This window comes from Parambassis ranga, chromosome 19, assembly GCF_900634625.1.
Source record: "Parambassis ranga chromosome 19, fParRan2.1, whole genome shotgun sequence".
Classification (NCBI taxonomy): Eukaryota; Metazoa; Chordata; class Actinopteri; family Ambassidae; genus Parambassis; species Parambassis ranga.
The window spans coordinates 24,270,783-24,289,076 of NC_041039.1; the positions used below are offsets into that span (position 1 = coordinate 24,270,783).

Genomic DNA, 18,294 nt, shown 5'->3' on the forward strand with positions numbered 1-18,294 from the left:
CCTGAGCAGGCTCCATCACACAGCGTGGTCATCATAAACAAACACTGTGCCAGGCTCAGGCTTCACCTGCCAGTGAAACCAGTCAGCTACTGTACAACAGTCAGAACACACAGATGTTTATTCAACAGGTAAACATGTGGGTGAAACTTTACTAAAACCAACGGCACAGGTGTATATGCAGTCCTTCGCCATGACAACCTGCAGTAACGACGACCATGGCCGACAGAACGCGTCCTTAACGTAGGGAGGTCCCTGCAGTGACGGCTAGAACAGCATGGTCTGCAGCGACTGGCGGACTTTGGCCATCTCATGCTGCTGCTGTGGAAACACACACCAAGCACATGACTGTGTATGTTCATCATGTCCCGAGGCAACCACGTGTACTTTCATAAATGAGTGTTTGTGAATGATGGGGACTTTTATATTTTAGAGGATACAACGATCTTCCCATACTTCACACTAGAAACCCCCTCTGAGCTGAGGTACTGATTCTACATGAGCGCCCTGAACTTACCATGTCCATCAGGATCTTCTTCTGCAGTGTGGCCATCTCCTTCCTCAGCTCCTGCTGCGCCCCCTGCTGGAATGCTTCCTGGCTCTTCTCCAGGTCCTCCATGTTCTGGATACAGTTACATTTGTGAGACCTTTCTTTATTAACTCTGCAGTGGCCTCCTGTTTATGAGATGATGATGATGTGTGTTCCTCACCTTCACAAACTGCTCGTACAGCTCTCGGACAGTTTTCAGCTTCTGGTTCAGTACGACTCGGGCCTGCTGCAGGATTTTCTGCTGCTGTCGGAACAGGTTCTGTGGACAGATGTGAGCGCCTGACTGACACACAGATCTAATCCCAAACAGGACCTGATGAGCTCCTTCGTCCTATCCAGAGTGACTTACATTGAGCTGCTGCTCCTGCTCCTCCGCTCGCTGGGCTTCAGTCTCCCACTGCTGCAGGGCTGAGGACACTTGCTGAGAGTACTGCTGAGTCATCTTCTGTCTGTATACACACACACACAAAGGGCTTTGGTCACAGCACATACAGATTTCTTCCACAGAACATTTTGTCACTACAGTTATGTGGGTCTCATGCAAATGTAAACAGCTCCATCAGGTTTTCTGTTGCTTTAGAGAGAGGGTGGGGACCTCTGGCTGAGGTAGGTGCTCCACAGCTGCTCCAGTTTCTGCTGGCTTCCCTTGGTGTAATTCTTGGTCAGACTCTCCAGACGCTTCCTCTTGGCCTGCATCTCCTTATTTATCTCCACTGGAAGCAGACACATGGTGAAACATCTGCACAGGTTTGATGAACTTCATTCAACAAAGTTTTAATAAGCAATATAATCGATTCACACAAAGCAATACAGCAAACCTCCAAATTTCTCCAGCATGGACTGCACCTCGTTTCTGTGTAGAGAGGAAATTTCTCATTAAAATGACATTTTAATTAAAATTAACACAAAAAGCAGCATCTGCACACAATGATCATACAGATAGCTACACAACTAATGGATTGTTCTAAATAACAATCAGTGGAATGGAGGATCTCCAGAATGTATGTTTTATATGTTCATTCATTTGAATAAATGAACTACGACTATGGAATAAGTATTTACCCGACAGCACAGGGCCTGGCTTCGTCCTTCAGCTCAGCAGCAGGTCTTTTTTTAACCTTGTGCATTTTTGGAGTTTCTTCTTTAAAAACAAGTCATTACACTTTTCAGTAAATATCTCAAAGGCAGCTGCAGCGTTAGCTAGCCAGACGTGAGGTTAGCCGTTTTACCTCCTCCGACGGCGCCCAGCTCCTCCTCTTCATTATGTGCAGTAAAATCAAAAATCTTTTGATCTGAACCTTCATCCTGAAGTTTCTTCCTCATCTGCCTCCTCCCTGTGGCCATTTCCCTAGCACGAGTAGATAAGGTTAGCTAACTATGCTAATCGGAGCTAGCGTTCCACCACAATGAGCATTAGCTGCTAAAGCTCCGAGTCACGTAAAATGGCTGTTAAAACAAAGGTTAATAGACAGTGAGTTTTAATTAAAACACACCGTCTGACCTCTGGCCCAAGTTATTCAACAACAAACTCCAAACTTTATTCACTATTCTAAGCAAAGCTAGCTCGGCTAGCTCTCAAGGCGCAGCTGGATTCCCGCCACACGCTCGGTGCAGATTTAAAGGGCCAGAGCCACAGCCTCTGTACAGAGACCACAGCTAAGATACCAGCAGGTATCACCGCCTTACATTAGATTATTAGGCTTTCTATGATTGGCTTCTTGTTTCTAAGATATGAGATAAGATAAAACTTTATTAATCCCAAACGAAATTCTTGTGCCAGAGGTATCAAGTCACATTAAACGCAGTTAAGTAGAGTATAAGAGTATAAGTGTCACTAAAATCCAAATCAGAGTGCAGTGCACAGTATGAGCACAATATATGATGCATGGATACAGATATAGACCAGTGGAGGAATGACAGTGATGACATGATCATCCAGCTCCTCTCCTACAGAAAGGGGAGGAGTTATACAGTCTGATGGCCTCTGGCAGGAAGGAGCTCCTGTGGCGTTCTGTGCTGCTCCTCGTAGTCTCAGTCTACCGCTGAATGTGCTCCTGTAGGACAGCAGTGTGTCGTGCAGGGGGTGAGACGTGTTGTTACGAATACTGAGGAGTTTCCTCAGCATCCTCCTCTCCGTCACCTCCACCACAGACTCCAGCTCCACTCCCAGCACCGAGCCAGCCTTCCTAATGAGCTTGTTGAGTCTGTTGGTGTCGGCCGTCTTCATCCTGCTGCCCCAGCACACTACAGCGTAGAAGATGAGGCTGGAGACCACCGGGTGGTAAAACATCTGCAGCATGGTCTGGCAGATGTTGAAGGACCTGAGTCTCCTCAGGAGATACAGGCGACTTTATTTACACAGCATCTCACTTCTTTGGAAAGAGAGGACTCAACATGAGATTAAACCATTTTAAAAAAAACGTATTTCTATTTTTTTATTGTAGTTTAACTTTGCCCCTTAATTCCTGAAATGAAGTTGTTGTTGCTGCGTTGCAGTTTCCATGCTGAGTGGTGCCGAGGCACTGAGGTGCTGTAGTGACAGCAAATACCAAAATAACATCTTATTTTCTAACGTCACATAAAAACATGGTCGGTACTGACCAATCAGCATCTTGTATACACAGGGTAAAGGCGGGAGCAGGTGTGTGACACAGAATGAACAGAAAGAGGAAACACAGGAAAAGAAACAGAAAAAGACTGAGTGGCGGGGTCTTTGTGTCCTTGCTGTGTGCGACCATCTGTAGTCTCCTGGCACAGATAAACAGTCACTGGCTTTCAATCCCACAGACGAGCCACCAAGCCCCCGTTCAAATATCAAACTTCTCTTCACAGATGCAGTGTCCGTTCTCCTCGTAGTCCTCTCGATTCACCACCATCTCATCGTAGTCCGGGTTGTGCGCTAGCAGCTTCCCTCCTTCCCACGCATAACAGACTGGACTACAGGAAAAGACCAAAGACGGTTAAAAACCTCTGCTGCTGACGCTGAAGTCAACGATCATGTGTGTTTGGGTGAGCTGCAGGCCTTACTTGGAAGGCAGAAGGACTGACACAGGGAAGTGGGCGGGGACACGCGAGCGCAGCTCCGCCTCCAGTCGCTCTCTGAAGCCGGGGAAGAGCGTGTTCCCTCCGGTCAGCACGATGTTCTGGTAGAAGTGAGGCTGCATCTCTGATGGCAGAGGAAACTGTGAGTAGCTTCTTATGAACAGCAGAAATCAGAACATCATCTCACTGAGGAGCAGAGGCTGCAGTCAGTCTGATGATGCATCGATTCATCTCATGTGAGCTCTGCTGACCTTCTGGCAGGGACTGGATGGAGTCAACGATGGCCTCTGAGATTCCCATCTCCTGGATGCCGATGTCTGACGGGTGGAAGAGCATCTCAGGAACAGCAAAGCGCTCGTTGGCCAGCCTCAGGATCTGCTCTCCTGTCTTGTACTTTCCACTGAAGACCATCTCCTCTCGTGGCTGACGGACAGCAAGAGCAGAGAGGACGATGAGTCAGACCTGTGAAGGCTGAAGAGTTTGGGGGGGGGGGGGGTGCTCTCACCTTGCAAAAGCCTTTTTTAATGGAGCTGAAGTCTGGAAGGACGTAGTCCCTCATCACAGAGTTCTCCTCCCCCTTCATCCTGAGAACACAGCACACAGAGGAGTCAGGCGCTGCAGACGTCTGACCGCAGGTGGCAGAATGGCGTCCACCTTACTGTGCAATCTCCATGTCTTTGTAGAACTGCTGGGACACGTAGCAGACGTCTTCTTTCACCTGGTTGATCACATACGTTTCATCCATGACGTGTAACTGGCTGAAAGAGAGATCAGTTACCTTCGTGTCACTTTTAACAACGAGCTGCTACCGCTCAGGACTTATTTTGGACAGCAGAGGTCCTCTAGATGTTCGCTGTCTGCTGGAGAAGTTCCTGCAGTGGTAAAGAACCAGGAAATAAGGCAGAAAGCGTACCGATAAGAGATGATCTCCTTCAGGTGGTTGGTCAGCAGCTTCCCTCCTACATTGACCCTGTGAAGTGAGCAGAGATGGACAGGCTGTCAGACTTGCTGCTTTTACTCCTCCTGGCTGCAGGCCGACCTCCGCTGACCTTCGGATGCCCTCCTTCAGCTTCTTGCTGCGGCAGTACGGTGCGATGTGGGTGAAGGAGAATCCCGTGTCAACCACCAAGCAGCAGATCTCCGAGGGTTTGGAGTGGAAGTAGTGATGAGCGCTGAGCGAGCCAGCTGGACAAACACAGAGGTCAGAGGTCGACAGTTTTACTTTTAAATGTGACACCAGTGATTCTCTTTCATGTACTAATCCACACACTGTAATCCTTAACTGACCATTGATCCTGAGAGCTGACTGGAACTGGTACTCCTCAAACAGGATCTCGTTCATGGACTCCTGGATGGAGGTGAAGTTGAAGTAGGGCTCAGTAATGATGATGCTCGTGTCTGCAAACTCCACCTGCACCAAGAAAACACACTCAGCCATCGCCATCAGCTCAGCTGAGCCCACTCAGATACTTCCCACACTGATAAAAACCTTAAACATCTCTTTTCCAAACAGGTGGTCCCACACCTTCCTCTGCACGTCCCAGTTGACCAGGTAACCCTGCACAGAGAACAGCAGATGAGAGGAGCTGCAACCTGACAGGAGGCCGCGCTGCTTTCTGTGGAGACGCCTCACCTTCTGGAAGGGAAGGATGAGGAAGAGACCTGAGGGGTCCTTGATCTCATCCAGCTGATTGGCAGTGAAGGTTTTTAGTCTGGACGTCTTTGAGCGGAACTGGCAGTTTGGGATGACACTGGGGGGGGGGGGGGGGACAGTCTTCATCATCAGACACCATCAACTCTCAACTTAAGCTGGATCCATACTCCGCGAGAACAGAGAACTCCCTCCCCCCTGCAGACGTTACGCCCACAAAACGACGTCATTTTTAATCTCGGACCGCCCGTTGTGCACATGGCCCGGGCAGAACTTTGTCTTTCAAGGCTCTGCGTCAACCATGCTGTGATTGGTCGGAATTTATTGTGGGCGTGATGAATGTGGAGAAGCCAAGAGCTTCTTCAGATGCAGCTGGCAAAGTGTGTCTGTCCACAAGGTGGCGATAAAAACGAATCCCAGTATTGATCACATTCAGAATGTGAGTGTGAATCAGCTGCACTGATCTTCTTGTCAACTGTGCGTCCTCTTCCCTGAACATGATCAGCTCGTTAGGCCAGGTAACCACGACTGTGTCACAATTTACAACACAACTGCGTTGTCAACCTTTTGTGTGTGACGTGCGCTGTGTAGGAGCCGTATGAGGAGTTCTGCACACACACGTCTCGCGGGGTATGGTACCTCCGTGCCGAAACGAACTTTTTTTTTACTCTTACCACCCGTGGAGCGAGTTCTCTGTTCTCTGTTCTCGCGGAGTGTGTAACAGCCTTTAACTTCCATCACAGCCTGAGCTAATCAAATGACCTCATGTGACGTCATGTAACCACAGTCTCTTACCTAGCTTAGCGGTCTGTTTGTTATGACTAGAAATTAGCGGCTACCGCGGCTCCTCTTACCTGACGTTCTCCTGGCTGTATCCGATCTTCGCGGTGTAAGCTCCGTTATCCAGAACTAACGTGGCCATTTTAGACACGCGGCTGTTCACGTGAAACAAACAGAGTCACATTTAAAAAGCCCGACCGCGTAAATCACATTTCAGTTCACGTAGCACAAGGATCCGCCATTAAAACTGTACTGACTCGCCCAGCCAATCAGATTCTTCCCCCTCTGTGTTTGCGGCACGTGATCCTTTTCTCTATCGTCATTGGTAGCCTTCGGTCCGTTTTAGAAACGTGCTCGGGTTAAGACATGATCTCTTTTTCGTTCCACAAAAACTAAACTAAACACTGAGGCTGTAATCAGTAGGTGAAGCTGCTTTTGTGTGTGTTTGTGTCTCCGTGTAAACAGACCCCCCCTCTCCATTAGTTATAATTGAGATTTTGAGGTTTGCAACCTCTCCAAGAACCACTTAAACAATCCAAACAGAAGCATTGATGGAAAAAACAAAACCTATGTGTAGGAGCCGTATGAACCAGTTTATGGTAATGTGATTTTACATTGACATTTAAGACTATTAATTTGGGTTTGATATTATTTAAGTAAGAAATAAGCAATGTGCATGATTATAATTTAGTCAAATTTATACGATTGTTATTAGTTACATGGTCAGAAGAAAATAGGGCGTGTAGGAAGGAGGGGCGGATGGCGTAGGAGTTGAGGAGATTCAGGTAGGAGGAAGAGTGTGGCTATAGGAGCCGAGAGGAGCGCACGGTTTTCTGACCGTGTAGTGGGATGTGATACCATCAAGTTTACGTTACATTTTTGTGGAGCTGGCAAGCAGCAAGTTATGTTTTTTTTGGCTTTGTTGGATCCGTGTTTTGTTCATGAGTTCAATAAAAACAAGAAAAGAAATCACTGTGGAGGACACATCCTGTTTTATACACGCGTCAACCATAAGCTCCAGAAGAAGGTTTTACTGGAAAACCTAAACACTATGAATCCCAAGATCACGTCGAAGCTGTAGAGTTGCAAGTTAGAAGAGGTTGTGTTGTTTCCAGCTGAGATCAGGCCCGAAACACAGAAAGAAGAGCTGTATTAAAGAAAAAGGACAGAGCCCAACTTCTAAAATATTGTTTTATTGTATTAACTAGTATTTTTTACTGTCTGTATCTTATGGCACATGATCGCCATGTTTGTTCCTGTGTTTACAGTGGAGCATATAATAAAGAGGCACGATGTCCATGTTTGTTTAGAGGAAGCTTTCTAACACTTGTAGTGACCGAACAAGAATTTTATTATTTACTGATATCCTGTTGGACGTGCTGCAGATAAAGTACAGGCTGTGTAACATCAGTCTGCATGTGCAGAAGAAACAGGATCAGAATGACAACACAGCTGTCATGTTTCCCCTCATTCATAAAAATAAAAATGTGTGGCTGTAAAAAGGAAGAAGAAAAAAACCAACAGCAGTCGAACTGAACAGTCCCTCCATGCGGGCTGTGACGGATCCATGCTCGGGTCGGACCTTCAGTCCTGACCACACAGACGGGCAGCAGCCGCTCACTCCATGTATTTGGGGATGCATCCCTCCAGGTCGATCAGCTCAGGCCAGTTCTCATACTTGTTGTTGGCGTGGTCATTCTTCAGCACCTGAAACAGGACACACACACACACACACACAGTGTAACCCTCTGCAACAGCATCAGAGCCGGCCTGGCCTCCAGCTGTGCAGCTTTTATTCATTTTTGTTCATTGGAAGTTTTCACCTTCTCAAACTTGCTCTTCACTGCAGCTGCTTTCCCACCAACAAACACCCAGTTATCCCTGAAGCCCAGCAGGTGCACAGCGGAGCTCCCCAGCTCGGCTATCAGCTTCTTGGCGTCTTCATTCAGCCTGTTCAAACACGACAACATCAATATAAGATCTGAGGCCTGATGAGGTCTGATGATGGAACAACGGTTACTTAGATGAGGGCTCGTCGTAGGACGCCATCAGAACGGCTGAGCCTTTCTCTACGCTCTTCAGGAGCTTGATGAGAGGATTCACATCTGAAGACAAACACATCGACCGTCTTTGAAATGTACTCACAAAGACAGAGAAAATGGCCGCTGCCTGCAGCTCACCTCCAGAGTACATGTCGAAGTGAGCCGTCTTCACCACCTCACCCGTTTTAGCTACCAGAGAAGAAGAAGGGGTCAAAAGCTGCAGCCCTCATCATCAGCTTCACATTTATTGGACATTCAGTCATAAATAATCAATGAACTCACCATTTAATATGACAACGTTTATCCCAACTCCAGCATTGTTCAGCAGCGCTCCAAGAACCCTGAAAGATTCAGGAAGTGACACAACATGTCAACAAGGAAGCACAAAACAATCAGGGACACACAACTACAGAGAGACACAAAACGACCAGAGACAAAGAACCAGACACAAAACAACCAGAGACAAAGAACCAGACACAAAACAACCAGAGACAAAGAACCAGACACAAAACAACCAGAGACACAAAACGACCAGAGACGAAGAACCAGACACAAAACAACCAGAGACACAAAACGACCAGAGACAAAGAACCAGAGAGACAAAACAACCAGAGGGACAAAACAACCAGAGGGACAAAACAACCAGAGACAAAGAACCAGAGAGACAAAACAACCAGAGGGACAAAACAACCAGAGACAAAGAACCAGACACAAAACAACCAGAGACACAAAACAACCAGAGACAAAGAACCAGAGAGACAAAACAACCAGAGGGACAAAACAACCAGAGACAAAGAACCAGAGACAAAACAACCAGAGGGACAAAACAACCAGAGACAAAGAACCAGAGACAAAACAACCAGAGGGACAAAACAACCAGAGACAAAGAACAAGACACAAAACAACCAGAGGGACAAAACAACCAGAGACAAAGAACCAGAGAGACAAAACGACCAGAGACACAAAACAACCACAAAGACACAGTATGAGCAGGTGGACAGTGTTAGCATTATTAGCAGTATTAGCATCAGCAGTACAGCTTGTTCTGGATGCAGATCTTCGGAGCCACGACATTGGCGGCTCCACTCTGGATGTAGAAGCTGAAGTGGTCCTCTGGACAGTCTCTGGTTTTGACACATGGTCCAGCTGCACAGGAAAACACTGATGAATCCACTGGGTGACTGACTCCATCAAACCCAATCAAACATATTGATCACTGACCTGCAGCTTTGGTGGACGTCTTTGAGGCCTGATTAGAGATATCTGCTCCTTTCAGGACGGCACGGCGCCACTCAGCTGGAGGACAGAGACGAGTGTGAGGCTGCTGCATGTCTGCAGGTCGTCCACAGACACACTAACACAGAGAGAATCGGTTTCTACATCAGACCTGTGAACGGGTTCCCCTGCTGCATGAAGACTGTGAAGAAAATCACCAGCAGCACCAACGCCATCAGGGCCTGCCAAAGACCTGAAGAAGACAAGAAGGTGATGAAAGTCAGCAGCTCTGCAGCCAGGCCTGCTGTACCAGCTGACAGAGCACGCAGCAAGGACGCACACACAGCTCCTTATACTTCATAAAGACCGTGACATGCTGACGTCCCTCTCAGCCGTCACTTGTTCCATTGTTCTCTAGCTCAGAGGCCGTGGAGTGGCCGGCGAGCCACCCTCTGTAAACACCGCCTGAAGCGCGAGTTAGTTTCCTGCTCATGGTCAGGTGTTTACAGGATTATGTATCAGGACATTCTGTACTTACACAGTATCCATTTACCCTCACACAGGTGTGCTCTGTTCAGAGAGCGTGATCAGGAAGAAGGCTACATGTTTGATCAGCTGAGGCCAGTAATCAATCAACCAGGAAAAGACTCACATCTGCTGAGGTTGGCTCGTCTCATCACGCTCGTCCTCCCTGTGAAAACACAGAGGTGTGAACAAGTCAAGACAAACACAGATCTGCTCATTCTTCTTTGAGTTTAAACATCCAGAGACGGACGATCAATCAGCTGGGATCAGACACAGGAGCAGTGTTCCAACGTTTTATGTAAACATACTGTTTTTGATCAATAATCATATCAGCGAGACTTCAGAGAAGTCAAAGTCACAGGGCCGAAGAATCCTGTCACTAAACATTTAGACGTTGGTCACATTTTGGAACAGGTGTGTGTGTGTGTGTGTGTGTTAATACCTGATTCAGGTACAAGAGGCTGGAGGGACCGGATTAAACTGCTGCTGAGCCTGACTCATGTGGCATCACAGCTAATCTCACCCTTTACCCAGCAAACATGAGTGTGACATCACAGAGGCAGCAGCTGACAGGACAACACCTGTGCAGGTAAACACACTCACACACAGACACACACATAAAGTGAGTATGAAGGAGGTAAACGTACCGACTGTGACTGTGAGCATGTCTCTGTCCTCCTGTCCCGCCGACACTGACTCCCAGCAGGTGCCTGACACACACGGGCTGCTCCTGCCCCGCCTCCTTCAGCCAGAGGGCCTGGTTACAGCCAATCAGCAGCAGCCGAGGGGTCAAAGTCCGTCTGTCATATTATTACACAGGGCTGAGGGGAGTGTTCACACACACACATACACACAGGGAGCTCGGACAACCTCAGACAGCAGACATACAACTTCTGCTTCCAACTTCTGTTTGGAAGATCCTTCATTCTCTGTGTGTGTGTGAGTGTGTGTGTGTGTGTGTGTGTAAGTGTGTGTGTGTGTGTAAGTGTGTGAGTGCAGACTCCCCCTCTGCAGTTAGCAGACTTTCAGTAAATGAACATCAGGCAGCATTAAAGCTGTGAGGCGTTCAGGGAACGCAGTGAGAGACGAGCCGACGCCTCCCCTTTGTGACCCCTGAAGGTCTGCTGGGAGGCTCAGACACTGTGTGTGGATATCAGTGTGTTTATTGATCTGTCTGACCATTGGTCACGTACATCATCTGAACAGGCAGAGCTTCATTTACAGAACACAAACACATCCCCGTGAAACGTGACATCATCATCCATCAGTGACTCCTTCAGAGCAGCTGCTCTCCTTCATGTAAACACACCGAGCCTAAACCAACAGCGACCAGCAGAAATAAACAGCCCGCTCTGTGTGACCTGATGGGGCATTCAGGGACAGTTTGGCCTGTAGGACATGTGAGGAGGAGGTGGAGGAAACACTGCAGGTGGCCGCAGCCCGCCGAGGAGCTCCATGGGGGAGCCGGCTCCTCCTTTCCTCTGAGGTCACCTCCTCCTCCAGATCTCCACGCTGAGTCTCTGTCCTCGTGGTGCCGAAGGCTACATGAGAGCGTTGAGGTGACCTGAATGTCCCACAGAGTTCAGCATCAAGGCTCTCTGGTCCAGCACCTCCCTCTCTCGGCCCAGCGCCGCCCTCTCCTGCTCCACCATCGCTCTGTCCCGCTCCAGTGCTGCCCGCTCCCTGTCCAGCCACAGCCGCTCCGCCTGCACCGCCGACCTCTCTCTCTCCACTGCCGCTCTGTCTCTCTCTACCATCTCCCTCTCTCGCTCCAGCGCCGCTCGCTCCCTCTCCACCATGTCCCACTCCCTTTCCAGTCCTCCCAGCGGCCCGTCGCATGGCTCCGAGCTCCGCTGGTTCTGCTCTGTGGCCTCGCTGAACACCTCCTGTCCATAGTCTGAGGAGGAAGGGGGAGGAGCAGGCAGAGGCGTGGGGCGATGTCTGTGTCTGGGGGAGGGGTCTGGATGCTGGTCATCCTCCTGAGTGACCGGAGTGAGGAGCGGGGCGCTGTTCGTCAGCCGCCCCTCCATCGCTTCGTTCATCAGGTGAAACCACGGCCAGGAGGAGGCGCCATCCGCTACACTCTCCATCCCAACAGGAGGGAACTTCAGGTCCTGCGGACAGGAAAAGGAGTGTGAGGGGGGGCTGAGCAGCACATGAACCCGCCTGGTGCGTCTGAACAGCGCACCTTGTATCTCCTCTTCAGATTGTCCCACTTCTTTGCCATCTGGTAGGTGGAGATCTTCCCCTGCAGGCCGAGCTCCTTCAGGATGGCTCTGAGCGAGACACACAGAATGACATCATCAGAACCATGACAACACACGTCACATGACATCCATCCATTAACGAGGAGACACTCACTTCCACGCAGCTTTGGCAGCGTTTCTCCTTCCAGTGAACAGAGACTCGTTAGCAGCTCGAAGTTTGATCATCATCCTGGTGTCCTGGTCTGTCACTGCAACACACAGAGACACACAGACAGAGACAGAGACACACAGACACACAGACACACACAGACAGACACACAGAGACACACACAGAGACAGAGACAGAGACACACAGAGACACACACAGAGACACACAGAGACACACAGAGACACACACAGAGACACAGACACACACAAAGACACACAGAGACACACACAGACACACACACAGAGACACACAGACACACACAGACACACACAGAGACACACAGACAGACACACACACACACACAGACAGACACACAGAGACACAGACACACACACAGAGACACACAGACAGACACACAGAGACACACACAGACACACACAGACAGACACACAGAGACACACACAGAGACACACAGACAGAGACACACACACACACAGACAGACACACAGAGACACAGACACACACACAGAGACAGAGACACACAGACACACACATACAGACAGACACACAGAGACACAGACACACAGAGACACACAGACACACAGAGACACACACACAGACACACACAGACAGACACACAGAGACACACACAGAGACACACAGACAGAGACACACACACACACACAGACAGACACACAGAGACACAGACACACACACAGAGACAGAGACACACAGAGACACACAGACACACACACAGAGACAGAGACACACAGACACACACATACAGACAGACACACAGAGACACAGACACACAGAGACACACAGACACACAGAGACACACACACAGACACACACACAGACAGACACACAGACAGACACACAGAGACACAGACACACACAAAGACACACAGAAACACACACAGAGACACACAGAGACACACACAGAGACACACACAGAGACACACAGAGACAGACACAGACAGACACACAGAGACACACAGAGACACACAGGAGTGAGGTGCTGTAGAGAGCCAGCTGTGTTTGTAGCTGGTGACCAGCTGCTGTCTTACTCTTGTACGTGAGGTCAGAGGGCGTTGAACACTCCTCCCCGCTGGCGTCGATGTACGTGACGTTCCCATCAGCCTCTGCGGTGTCTCCGCCCACCATGCTTTCCAGCTCAGACACGCTGTTCCTCTCTGCCATCAGGCAGTCTCGATCCGGAGGCGGAGACGAGCCGAACACGCCATCCTCCTCGTTGGTCCAGACCGGCGTCACTCGGGGAGCCTTCCCTATCAGACGACCTTCCAGAGCATCGCTCATCAGCTGGAACCAGGGCCACGAGGCCGGGTTGGTCTGACCCTCCATGCCACGAGGGGGGAACTTCAGGTCCTTCACACATACACAAAACAGTGTTTAAACAATGCTGCCCTCTACAGGAAGCATACATCTAGTACCGGAGCAGGGCCTCCACCAAGGCCGAACCTGTGCAACATAGGACATCACCTTGAATTTGGTCTTCAGGTTGTCCCACTTCTTGGCCACCTGGTCAGGCGTTATCTTCCCTGTCAGGCCCATCTCCTTCACTATTCCCCTGTGCACAAAACAACACAACAGTCATCTCACAAACACACCTCCCCCTCTGAGACCCACTCCCAGCTGACCCTCAGAAACACAGAGCTCCTCCACACAGCCAGCACTGTAAAGCATGGAGAATCCCCTACATGTCTGAGTTCCTGCACATGACCAGCATTCAGAGAGTCTCTGTCTGACCCGCAGCTTCCTGCAGCTGATTTCTGTTGGAATACCTGAGTGATTCTGCACAGACACACTCTGCCTGCTCTCTGCCTGCAGACAGGATGGGTGTAAAAGAATAATCCCATCTTAGAAGCATGTTAGAAGATTTTTTAGATCCCCCTCAAAGTACTAACTAATGGCAGCAAACTTGCCGTTTTACCTCCAGGCCGGCTTGGCTGTGTTCCTCCTGCCGGTGAACAGAGACTCGTTAGCAGCTCGTAGCTCTATTAGCCGCCGGGTGTCTTCCTCTGTCACTGCACACACACACCAACAGCTGGGTGACCACACAGATCCTCTGACAGAGCTCTACGCCAGGCTCTGACCGTCATGTCTCATTATAAATGGTGCCTACATTACCCACAATGCTTACATTTGTAGGTGAACTCGCCCATCCGGTGCAGCTCTCCCAGAGCCGTGGATCCGTTCTTCTCTTCACCGTCAACCAGCAGGTCCATCTCAGACTCCGTCAGGAACTCGGCCATCCCCCCTCGGCTCCGTCGGGCTCGTTTCTTTGGCGTCGGCGACAGCGGCTCACAGTCATCGTCTTCGTCTTCCACGATGGGTGTGAGGATGGGTGCAGCGCCGACGAAGCGCCCCTCCATGGCGTCGTTCATTCGGTAGAACCAGGGCCAGGAGCTCGGGTTGGTCTCTACGCCCCGAGCAGGAAATTTCAGCTCCTAGTGGACACAGAAGACACTGCATCATCCACACAGGGACCTCCCCCTGATAACACTGCCACCCGCTCCCGTTAGCCACGACTCGCAGGGACCCACCGCCTCTCCTAACAGAACATCGTGCTGACAGCCCCTCTCCTAACTGAGCTGTTCATGCTGAGTGTGACGGCACATCTGCACAGCTGGAAGGTCAGAGACCTGAGTGTTGGTCATGTGACTGCTGCTTACATGTGACTCCATCATGGCTTCCTGCTGGTTGCTGAGGAGGACAGAACTTTATGTTTTTACTGTGTCTAGTTGGAGTGAACTCTTTATTTTTGGAGGATTAAAGATAAATAACAAACTTCTGTTTGGATTTTCAGACTGAGTGTCACATTTAAGGTCCATCAGGAAAGTTCCTGGCTGTGACAATAATCCAGTTATTATTGAATATTAAACTTTTCACTGATCATTCTGCAGCTGCCACCTCAGAAACAGCAACATCGCTGCGAGTCATGGCCGGACTGGTCAGCAAACTTACCTTGTACCTCCTCTTCAGGTTGTCCCACTTCTTGGCTAACTGGTCTGTGGTCAGCTTCCCCTGAAGGCCCAGCTCGTACAGGATGGCCCTGCAAGATAAATCAGTCATCAAATCTACTAAGCTCAGAGGGCATCAGCATCTGCAGCTGGTCCTGATGGAGCACCAGGATGAGTACTGAACACATGTGCCAGTCATGACATACATCAACCTTCCCTCCAACAATCAGCTGTTGCCTCAAATCATCGCTGTGCCCGAAACATGACTATGGACATCTGCTCAGCCCCAGGGACAGGGACAGCCCCTCTCCTAACTGAGCTGTTCATGCTGAGTGTGACGGCACATCTGCACAGCTGGAAGGTTTTATGATTCTATGTTTGCTGCTGTGGACTGTGTCATTCATACAGTGAGAGGTGTCAGACTGACCTCCAGGCCGGCTTGGCTGAATGCTTCCTGCCGGTGAAGAGCGCCTCGTTGGCAGCGCGCAGTTTGATCATCCTCTCAGTTTCAGGTTCGCTCACTGTGAACGAGACGGCGAGTTCACATCAGCCCACTGATGAAGAGGAGCAACAGGCTGGAAAACTTAACTCTGCCTACTTTTATAGGAGCACTCGCTCATCCTCCTCCAGCCCATGGGGACGCCCTCGATGGGCACGGCCTCGGGGTGCGCTGTCCCATCGTCCTCTGCTGCTTCTGCTGCCACCGTGTCTTCCATCTCCGTCTTGATGAGGAACTCCAGGATGTCCGAGTTCTCCTGAGTCTGAGCGGCCTGGCTGTTGCCGCGGTGACCGGCGTCGCCGCCATTGTCGGGGCTCAGCACCAGGCTGCTGTTGTAGAGGCGTCCCTGCATGGCTTCGTCCATGATCTGGAACCAGGGCCAGGACTCCACCACGGCCCCGCTGTGGTCCTGCCCCTGCTTCAGGTCCTGGAAACGGAAGGCAGTGACTCCTGCTGGCCCACACAGGAAGTGTCTGAGCTCAGAAGGACGGATGTTTACCTTATATTTGGTGCGCAGGTTGTCCCATTTTTTGGCGATCTGGTCGGCCGTCAGCTTGCCCTCCAGTCCGAGGCCTTTCAGGATGGTGCTGAGGACCAAAGACAGCTGGACTCAGAATTAACAGGAAATCTGAAGATTCACTCAGAACACGTTTGACTGTTTTAATCATTTCTAAGATTTCTGCTGTTTGTTAGGAAGTTATGTCATGAATGTATTCGTGCTGTTTTCTTCACATCTGTTTGTTTCCATCCCGTCAGTATGTCCATGAAGACTGAACTGATGTAGCTGCTTGGAGGAGCAGCAGACGTCTTCCTCGCCTCGCTCTTACACGAGCTAATCTCAATCTCAATCTCAAGCAAGTAATAAAACTCCCAGAATTTGCTGAGCCGACTGTTTTAGAGACTGCAGCGCTCAGAACGTGTGTGTTCAGATAATCTGAATCATCTGGTGATAAACAGAATGAAACAGGAGCCCACGAGGAGGAGGCCGACACATCAGACAGACTGTCTGTGGACAGGAAGTCTGGACACACTCTGTGGGACACACACACACACACACACTCTGTGGACACACACACACACACACACACTCTGTGGACACACACACACACACACACACTCTGTGGACACACACACACACACACACACACTCGGTGTATCATTTCCATCATACACAGATTATTCTTCCATTGTAATCTGGTTGTATTTTGTGCCAAATGCTTGAATAGCACGTCGTCCAATTTGTTCAAAAAGCGGCGAATAAATAAAGTTTAGCTGATTGATTGATTGATTGATTGGTGGTGGGGCCTTGTACCTCCAGGCTATCTTGGCAGAGTTCCTCTTCCCGGTGAACAGAGCCTCGTTGGAGGCCCTGAACTCTATCAGCCTCTTCACATCCTCCTCAGTCACTGCAGGGGTCAGAGCTCACAGTTACTGGCTGCGTTCGGACCTGCAGCTGTCAGCGGGCGGCCTACTTACTCTTGTAGGAGTTCTCCGGGAAGTGAGGCAGCGGGTTGAGCGCTGCGTCCATTGTGATCATGGAGGGTCGGATACCTGCTGCTCAGGCCCGGGGCTGGTTACATCCCTCGGCGCATCCTGCGGCTCCACCAGCCCCGCGTCTCCATCACCCCGCTGACTTACCGACAGCGGCCGGGCGGCGGCGAGCTGTCTGCTTCGAGCCGCCTGCTCCAAGCTGCGAGCTAGCTAGCTCAGACGGCTAACCCCGAACAACAAAGTCAGCAGAAGCGAGCCTTCCGCCGCGCACAGATACCGGCTCCGGTCAGCTTGGGTGGATTCCCGCATCCGCTGCCTGTCGGTAGTTTATGTCATGGCCCCTGATGTGCGCACATTCGTAAATAAACCGCTAGCGTGCGTCCCGTCTGCGCCGCCGTGAGAGGAGGGTGCGCTCAATACCTCCACCCGGGCTGCCCGCCGTCACGTGACCCGCACAAACACACATGTCAACGGCTGGGAAGAGTTTTAAACCGGCCTCCGCCACAAAACTAAGGTTTATAAATCACACGGGATTATTGCATCATAATCAAAGACCTAATACATAGAATACTTAGAGAACACTACGTGAAGGCCAGGTGATTGATCTGAACATACACACTGATGTTATAACATCAACCTTTCCTGTAACGATATTAATAACGCGCTTCATGTTTTATGTTGGAACAAGACAGATTTAAAGTGTTTCAATGTTGAGTTGAATCTTGAAGCTGAAACTTTATTTGCTCTTTGAGATCAATACTCTCTTTTTGATTGAATCCGGATGTTTTCAATGCTTTTATATATTTTCTGCGTTCACTACATTCTGAAATAAAAGCAGCGTTTTAACAATAAAAGGTGAACTTCTGTGTCTCACAAACACAAAGAGCAAAACATCCGGAGCACACCGGAAGCTGCCTGTCTTCTTCTGCAACATTTTCAGCAGCAGTGACTCTTTGCTGCCCCCACAGGCGGAGTTTGGTTTAATGAACTCAGCAACAGCTCTACATGGATAAAAGATGTACACGTGACGTGAACACGATGAAAACATCATCAGAGTTTACATCAGAGTTACATCACAGTGTGATGGTTTAAATAATCTATCATAATAAAACAAAAAAATAAACTAAAAAGTCATAAACAGATCTGAGGCTCCTAATGTTGAT

General features: G+C 49.7%; 4 protein-coding genes across 5 annotated transcripts; all 4 read right to left on the reverse strand.

Moving 5' to 3' along the window:
* Positions 1 to 14: 14 nt before the first annotated feature.
* Positions 15 to 1,891, reverse strand: sycp3 (synaptonemal complex protein 3). The gene is made up of 8 exons (XM_028430442.1): positions 1,777 to 1,891; positions 1,610 to 1,688; positions 1,366 to 1,400; positions 1,143 to 1,260; positions 897 to 996; positions 708 to 806; positions 515 to 619; positions 15 to 318 (listed from the first exon to the last, which is right to left on the reverse strand). The coding sequence occupies exons 1-8, from the start codon at positions 1,889 to 1,891 to the stop codon at positions 265 to 267; spliced, it is 705 nt and encodes a 234-aa protein (XP_028286243.1). The 3' UTR covers positions 15 to 264.
* A 1,061-nt stretch (positions 1,892 to 2,952) lies between these two features.
* On the reverse strand, positions 2,953 to 6,298 carry actr6 (actin related protein 6). Its single transcript, XM_028430988.1, has 11 exons — positions 6,095 to 6,298; positions 5,223 to 5,340; positions 5,079 to 5,147; positions 4,877 to 5,000; positions 4,639 to 4,774; positions 4,503 to 4,559; positions 4,249 to 4,347; positions 4,095 to 4,173; positions 3,841 to 4,012; positions 3,575 to 3,713; positions 2,953 to 3,484 (listed from the first exon to the last, which is right to left on the reverse strand). The coding sequence occupies exons 1-11, from the start codon at positions 6,160 to 6,162 to the stop codon at positions 3,355 to 3,357; spliced, it is 1,191 nt and encodes a 396-aa protein (XP_028286789.1). The 5' UTR covers positions 6,163 to 6,298; the 3' UTR covers positions 2,953 to 3,354.
* An 899-nt stretch (positions 6,299 to 7,197) lies between these two features.
* Positions 7,198 to 10,830, reverse strand: LOC114452360 (protein FAM3C-like). 2 transcript variants are annotated; one of them, XM_028431633.1, is made up of 10 exons: positions 10,450 to 10,830; positions 9,930 to 9,968; positions 9,450 to 9,530; positions 9,284 to 9,358; positions 9,100 to 9,208; positions 8,345 to 8,403; positions 8,201 to 8,251; positions 8,041 to 8,125; positions 7,844 to 7,970; positions 7,198 to 7,727 (listed from the first exon to the last, which is right to left on the reverse strand). In XM_028431633.1, the coding sequence occupies exons 1-10, from the start codon at positions 10,466 to 10,468 to the stop codon at positions 7,638 to 7,640; spliced, it is 735 nt and encodes a 244-aa protein (XP_028287434.1). In that variant the 5' UTR covers positions 10,469 to 10,830; the 3' UTR covers positions 7,198 to 7,637. The 2 variants fall into 2 exon arrangements, with proteins under 2 accessions (XP_028287434.1, XP_028287435.1); XM_028431634.1 differs by lacking the exon at positions 10,450 to 10,830 and adding an exon at positions 10,245 to 10,369.
* Positions 10,831 to 10,949: 119 nt separating this feature from the next.
* Positions 10,950 to 17,587, reverse strand: LOC114452359 (uncharacterized). Its single transcript, XM_028431632.1, has 13 exons — positions 17,117 to 17,587; positions 16,953 to 17,046; positions 16,140 to 16,227; positions 15,740 to 16,067; positions 15,569 to 15,662; positions 15,146 to 15,233; positions 14,322 to 14,628; positions 14,112 to 14,205; positions 13,661 to 13,748; positions 13,228 to 13,546; positions 12,164 to 12,257; positions 11,991 to 12,078; positions 10,950 to 11,916 (listed from the first exon to the last, which is right to left on the reverse strand). The coding sequence occupies exons 1-13, from the start codon at positions 17,175 to 17,177 to the stop codon at positions 11,344 to 11,346; spliced, it is 2,316 nt and encodes a 771-aa protein (XP_028287433.1). The 5' UTR covers positions 17,178 to 17,587; the 3' UTR covers positions 10,950 to 11,343.
* Between the last annotated feature and the right edge of the window lie 707 nt (positions 17,588 to 18,294).

Excerpts from the sequence above, each read along its gene's own strand:
- sycp3 (XM_028430442.1), bottom strand. The coding sequence starts at position 1,891 with ATGGCCACAGGGAGGAGGCAGATGAGGAAGAAACTTCAGGATGAAGGT. Across the intron at positions 997-1,142 it reads AGCACCTACCTCAGCCAGAG|ACAGAAGATGACTCAGCAGT; the intron begins GTCCCCACCCTC and ends GTGTGTATACAG. Across the intron at positions 807-896 it reads AGCAGGAGCAGCAGCTCAAT|AACCTGTTCCGACAGCAGCA; the intron begins GTAAGTCACTCT and ends ATCTGTCCACAG.
- actr6 (XM_028430988.1), bottom strand. The coding sequence starts at position 6,162 with ATGGCCACGTTAGTTCTGGATAACGGAGCTTACACCGCGAAGATCGGA. Across the intron at positions 5,148-5,222 it reads TCATCCTTCCCTTCCAGAAG|GGTTACCTGGTCAACTGGGA; the intron begins GTGAGGCGTCTC and ends TTCTCTGTGCAG. Across the intron at positions 4,560-4,638 it reads CTGAAGGAGGGCATCCGAAG|GGTCAATGTAGGAGGGAAGC; the intron begins GTCAGCGGAGGT and ends CTCACTTCACAG.
- LOC114452360 (XM_028431633.1), bottom strand. Across the intron at positions 9,359-9,449 it reads GCAGGGGAACCCGTTCACAG|CTGAGTGGCGCCGTGCCGTC; the intron begins GTCTGATGTAGA and ends TCTGTCCTCCAG. Across the intron at positions 7,971-8,040 it reads TACGACGAGCCCTCATCTAA|GCTGAATGAAGACGCCAAGA; the intron begins GTAACCGTTGTT and ends GTGTTTGAACAG.
- LOC114452359 (XM_028431632.1), bottom strand. The coding sequence starts at position 17,177 with ATGATCACAATGGACGCAGCGCTCAACCCGCTGCCTCACTTCCCGGAG. Across the intron at positions 16,228-16,952 it reads TCTGCCAAGATAGCCTGGAG|CACCATCCTGAAAGGCCTCG; the intron begins GTACAAGGCCCC and ends TTTGGTCCTCAG. Across the intron at positions 14,629-15,145 it reads ACCTGAAGAGGAGGTACAAG|GAGCTGAAATTTCCTGCTCG; the intron begins GTAAGTTTGCTG and ends TGTGTCCACTAG.